Genomic DNA, 6,527 nt, shown 5'->3' on the forward strand with positions numbered 1-6,527 from the left:
CTTTCATGTTAACGACTCACCTTTGTCTACCCCAGCTTGAGTCACGTCAGTTGGCTAACGTAATAATATTCACATTAGAGAGCGTAACAACAATTTTTGGGTTTGAAATGTCTCTCTCATACGAGAACGGTTTTTGTTGGATTCGCCATTACGGGTGTCTGATATCCACAAGGAGTCTCGAGAGCATATTGGGCGATGAAGGTATAGAATGTGTCATCGTAAGATGAGAGTTCATCACATTTATTGTGGAGTCCGTAAGCACACAATCCGTAAGTGTGAATAATAAAATCGTCTGCCAAGACCAGGACTCATAGTGAATTGAGATGAGCAATGAGTCTCTGGAGTTCTAACCAGTTGTTGAGAAAACCAGAGAAGTCCTCGAGTACTGTGCGACTTCCCAGAATTTCAGCGCAGAGTTACTGTTTTCACTACAAAAAGAGTGACCTTTGACTTGGTGGGAAAGGTTTTCGTTTTTTTTAGACCAAACGACCCCTCGATCGTGTCGTTGATGAAAAAGTGTTTACAAACAAAGGCTCCAGGCAGTTAAGTTGGCACTACCATACACCAGATGTGAAACAGCCAGTCACGGCAGTGGAGAGAACGGATATCGTAATCTATACCCAGAGGTCGTTCATTCAGTTTTTGTATTGTTAGCTATTCGCTGAGAACCTCAATGTGGACCATGTCTTGTTACAGTAAATCTGCTCTAAATCAATTATTTATTATTCAATTTAAATAATTTTGGTGCCATTATATTTGTGATAATATCTTCTAAATCTGTTATTTATGTAATTCTTGAGAAAATCTGCCGGTATTTAAGATACTCAAAGTTTAAAAAGTAATGGCCGCCATTTTGAAAGTACTAAAGATAATTTCATGATAATACCTTCAGTAATCGTAAAAATTTAAGCCAAATTAGGTATAATTGAACTTATTACTTTTTAAGATATTAATTCTTTTTATATAAATCATATAAATATAGACAGATGGGAAACTAAGCATCAAAGGCCCATAATCATCTGGTGAAATATGTTTATCTTGGCCTGAGCAATTACGTGGTATAGTCCAAAGAGTTACGGAACACCCTGTATAATAAACAGGGATGTCGCTTGATACCGATTTTTATCGGTTTATTGATCTATGTTATAAATTTTTATACAAGAGGTCTTAATTTAAAAGAGAATGGTAGAAGAGTGAGGAGCTCGGAGACTGAAACACACTGCATTGAATATTGTGAAAGAATGGATGCTTTGTACAATGTGTTGACCACATGGAACACACATGGGAGTTCCTTAATTAACTAGACTAGAAAGTTTTTCCACCGTTGCAGAATACTTTTTATATTGGCAGACATCTTCTTTTAATGTGTGTATTTACGCGCAATATGCAGCATATGATAAATGAGTAATATTAGACATGTATGGTAAAAATCTTGAGCAATGGCAATAATTTACGTCTCCACACTTCTAAAAAATCAGTGTTATATAAATATGCAATTTATGTGTTAATCAAACTTGTATATTATTTATAGATATTGCTCATAGTGTCAACATCTAGACAGAGACAGATGCTAAATTATTACAATGGGTGAGCTTTTTGTGGTCCCAACCGGCAGTTAATTAACTCGGAGATATCAAATTAACGATGCAAACGAATAAAATTAAACTGAATGATATTTGAAAATATTTAATCCATTGTTTAAAACTGCAAACCTCACTTTGGGACACACAGTAATTTAAATAAAGTTAATTTCAGTTACTAGTTACGCAAATTCGATTTCCCGTTTGGAATTTACCATCAATATTCCACCAATTCGACTCTACTTACCTTTGACTAGATTGTTAAACCAACAAAAAAAAAACGAATTTTTGTAAATGTGAAACAAATCTTCCGATTAAATTTGGCTTTTGAAATATAAATTACTGTAATACGCGTTATACATTTTAAATGTTTTTGAATTAGTTTACCTGACAAATTTCACAACCAGGCAATTTCTTAAATTCAGATGCAATTTTTACAAAGAGTGTTTAAGCCAACGAGTACACGAATAAAGGAAGCTTTGCCATGCGAAATATTAAATTAAATGTTATCGCTCTCAGAGTTAAAAAACTGTAAACTGTAAAATTAAATACATTGATTATACTAACGCTCCCACGGTTAACATTGGGTAGGTGTTGAACAGTAGACGTACCATGATTGTTCACATTGTTACCGAGTATAATGCCCTCGTATTAGAGTACCTTTATGTTTCCAAAATTAGCATGAACTTTATTAAGAAACCCAACACTACTGTGAGGTACAAATTCAACCTTAAGTTTGCCATATTCAGTTTTACAGGATTCGAAATTTGTTAACCTTGGGTAAAATTGGTAAAGTAATAATTAATCATGCCGGTAAAAAGGAGCACCTAACTCAACTTCTAGGTAAATGTGTTTGAATATTTCTAGGAAAAGAGAATATTGGAATGTTTTGGCACATTTTGCAAAAAGTCGTCCGCCTTTTCTTATCCAGGAGAAAACGCGGTACAATCCTTGACGGACGACTTCCTGTACAACTGCCACCATGATTTATTCCCGGTTCAGCTGTGTGGTTCAGATAAGGCCGGAAGTGGTGGAGTGAAGACGTTTTGTGCAAGTTGTGCGAGTAGACAGACAGACAGTAGACCATATGTGATGACGTCACAGTTTCACATGACACCTCACACCAGTAGCTTCTGCTGTACTGTACAGTTACAGAAGAAATCGCTTAGCGTGCTATCGGATGACATTAGAATACAATATGACCGACCATTAGTAGAGCATTTTACTGTTTCCCCTACGTGTTTCCGTTATCATCGAGTAGCACCTGTCTCAGCATAGAATTTTAAAGAACAATACAATTCTGAATAATACTTTCGCTCGAACATAAGTGGGTGATTTGTATGGAAGGATCAAAGTGTTCCTTTTGTAATAATTAATTTTTAATCCGCAGATTTGCACGATACAAAGCATTGTTCTACGTCACACAATACTACTAGAAATGGATTCCAAGGTTTGTTTATGTCCAACGGATACTCGTGCCAAACATGTGTCTGGGATGTACTAATTCCCATTGTTCTTTGTTTTCGTTTTCCATTATTTTAAGCATTCGTTTCAGTACATTACAAGAAATAGTGTATGAAAAGTAAGCTGAGCTCTGGTTTATTTTCACAGTCACAATAAGCCATTGTTATTTCAGTTATAGTCTTATTAATGTTATTTCGCATTGTATTCATTACAAAAAGCAGCATAAAGTGTAGTAACAGAATATTCCAACGTATAATAAAGAGGGGAACCATCATATTCCAGCAATACTTTTAATTAAAGCATAGAAAGTACAATAGGGAGCACAAAGGCTTTTTACCAAATGAATGTTACTTAACGAACTTAAAACAAAAAACTATAAATTATTTAAGTATTTCATAAATGAATAATCATAATCAAATAGATATAAATTTATTTACTTCCAATGTATAAAGTTGTATAACTTAAATTGAATTATTTGTTTATATATATATATATATTATATATATATATATATATTATATATATATAATATATATATATAAAATATATATATATATATATATATATAAAATATATATATATATATATATATATATATATATATATATATATACATTTTTACGTTATTACTACAGGAAAATACTAACGTTTGTACATGAATAGAGTGATGGTACTGTATGATATTACATCTTATTCTAGTCAGAGCTTTCCAGAATATTGAAGCTTATCTGATGAAATCTCTACAATTCAAATAAATACACAAACATCTTGGTTGTTGGATTTTGACGAGTGTCTATGGAGCAATCTTAGGATAGTTAATTTTTACTCTGTGATATAAGGCCAGACTAATTGTATCCTGTGCCACATTAGACCCCTCCTCATTCACCTTTTATAAGCTATTCAATACTCATCCCATTCATATTCTCGTTACAATGCGTTTGGCTATATAAAGATCAAAACCAAGTTTGATCCCTGTATATCCCAAAACCATAATACACTTAATATTTGATTCTAAAAACAGTGAAGTTTAAGGAGGATATGAATGTTAAAATGATGTAGCCTATTTTGTTGATGTTGACTTACTAGTTCATTCATTGCCATATATTTACAGTTTTTACATTTCCTTCAGACTTAACCTAATTATGCACCTGAATAAGACATCAGATACAAATTCCTGAAACGTCTTGAGATGGAAAACAACCCAACGTTAATAATGACTTTAAACAAAGAATAGTAGCGAAATAGATTGTTTTTTTTTTTTTAATTTTCATATTGCGAAGTGAAGTAATAATGTGAACATCTCTCAACTACTGTCGAGTATACAAGGAGTGACGTCAGACCCAGGTGGCGAGCGGCTGATGAAGACAAACGATGTGAGAAGGAAGTGAAAAAATGACAGGAGAAGACGAACGCAGGCGGAGGGAGAGCCAGGTGTACTCGACTGATAACACTTCTTGTGTCCGGCTGATCTGATAACAGCACTGGATTCATCAATGTCTCCTCCACTTACCTGCTTCAGCATTCCACCTCTTCTCCCAACTCTATTTGTATCCTGACTTGTTGATTCTTAGGTTTTAGAGCAATTGTTGCTTCAAGTTACGACCTTTCCCAATATCATATTCTATGAGAAGATATGTCACCCAATGCTACAATCTGGGGTCACTCTTAAAGGATCTGGTGGCACTATATAATGCAAAATATATTAAAATAGTCCCTTCCAAAATATTAAGTAGATCTTGTGACTACTGAAATATTATTATCGTATATTTTAGACAAAAGGACCCAAATTGAATTTGATTTAAAACAATTTTTCTCTAGGCAATAGCGGAGTTTTGAACGGCTGCTATGTCAGAACAAAAAGGTGTACGAAACCGTGTACAAAGTTAGACGAGATATTTATAAGATAAATGTTTATAACAAAGTTAAGATGTGTTTTTGATTTTTTGTGGTACATTGTACCACAAGCCACGTTATATAGTATAGATAAAACACGTTCATGTATACTTAAATATTTAAAAATTAAATGAATTTGTTTTTATTATATCCAGACTTTGTTTGGTTATAAGATGTGTAATACAATCGTATTTAGAATTATTGCTGTTTCTATTTTTAGACAGATTCTTTATACACAGTCGGTCTATTGCAAATTACGGAAATAATCTACAGTAGACTCCCGTAAGTTCGGCCTCGGTTAGTTTCGGCCGCCGCTTAGTCCGGCCGGTCGGCTGAGCATGAGTCACACGCACTTGGCGCCAGCCAGAAAGCGGGCAGCACGTCTCTACTAACAGTGCCGTTGTATTCTTTGGTTAGTTTTACTGCTCTGTCAAACAGCTCATCAGTTCGTCTCGAACATTCATAGTGGGTGGTGCTCGTTCATTTTTACAGTAGACCTACAAAGTCAGTTATTTTCTTTTAGTTTTGCGTTTTTGTACTGTTGTTTATTTACTCGTGGGTTTCTGTGATTTCTTTTGTGTATGTACAGTACTGTTGTTTTCATAGTTTTTTGTGTGTGTGCGTGTGTGTTTGAACAAAAACTGTTTTGCATCGTGTTTTAATCTGTTTTTAAAATGAGTGAAATGCGTAAACGTAAGTACAAGTCAATGGAACAGAGACTACAAGCTCTGGAGAGATTAGACAAAGGAGAATCCGTGCAAAGTATTTACAAGGATTTAAACGTGGGCAAAAGTACAGTCAACGACTGGCGACGCAACAGAAAAAGTATTGAAGGCTTTTGTACACAAATTGATACCGAAAAAGTTCTAGAAAAGCGTTGCACACTAAGGAAGGCCAAACACGAATTGGTGGAAGATGCTCTATGGTTGTGGTTCGTTCAAGAACGAAGACGAGGAACGCCATTAAGTGGACCAATATTAAAAGAAAAGGCCATGATCTTACACTCAAAGCTTCAACCAGAAGAGGCGTTTCGTGGCTAGTGATGGATGGCTCTCTCGTTGGAAAAAGAGACACGGCGTACATTTTATTGGAGTTTGTGGTGAGAAGTTATCAGCAAACCCAACAGCGGCCACCGACTTTTCTGCAAGATTTTTAAAAATTATCGATGATGAAAACTTTTGCCCAGAGCAAATATACAACATTGACGAAACTGGGTTAAATTTTAAACTTCTGCCTAGAAAAACATTTGCCACCCCCGCAAGAAACGTCTGCTCCAGGGTTTAAAACCAGCAAAGACAGGATAACAGTCGCCTTGTGTTCAAATGCTTCGGGGACTCACAAGTTACCCCTATTTGTCATTGGCAAAGCAGCAAAACCGAGAGCGTTTAAGAACATAAACATGGACGCTCTCCCAGTGTATTATCGGTCACAGAAAATCAGCGTGGATGGACACGTACTTGTTCAGAGAATGGTTTGTATGCGAATTTGTTCCCAAAGTGAAAAAACATTTGGCAAAATCGAAACTCCCCGCCAAAGCACTTCTACTTCTTGACAACGCGCCTACTCATGATGAACATCTTCAGTGTGACG

At 35.2% G+C, this 6,527-nt stretch overlaps 1 protein-coding gene across 1 annotated transcript; it reads left to right on the forward strand.

Annotated features, from left to right (window-relative positions):
• Window positions 1-5,620: 5,620 nt before the first annotated feature.
• Window positions 5,621-5,977, forward strand: LOC124372962 (jerky protein homolog). Its single transcript, XM_046831374.1, has one exon. The coding sequence runs from the start codon at window positions 5,621-5,623 to the stop codon at window positions 5,975-5,977; it is 357 nt and encodes a 118-aa protein (XP_046687330.1).
• The last annotated feature ends 550 nt before the right edge of the window (window positions 5,978-6,527 follow it).

The sequence above is a fragment of the Homalodisca vitripennis genome, unplaced genomic scaffold (assembly GCF_021130785.1).
Source record: "Homalodisca vitripennis isolate AUS2020 unplaced genomic scaffold, UT_GWSS_2.1 ScUCBcl_4487;HRSCAF=10677, whole genome shotgun sequence".
NCBI lineage: Eukaryota > Metazoa > Arthropoda > Insecta > Hemiptera > Cicadellidae > Homalodisca > Homalodisca vitripennis.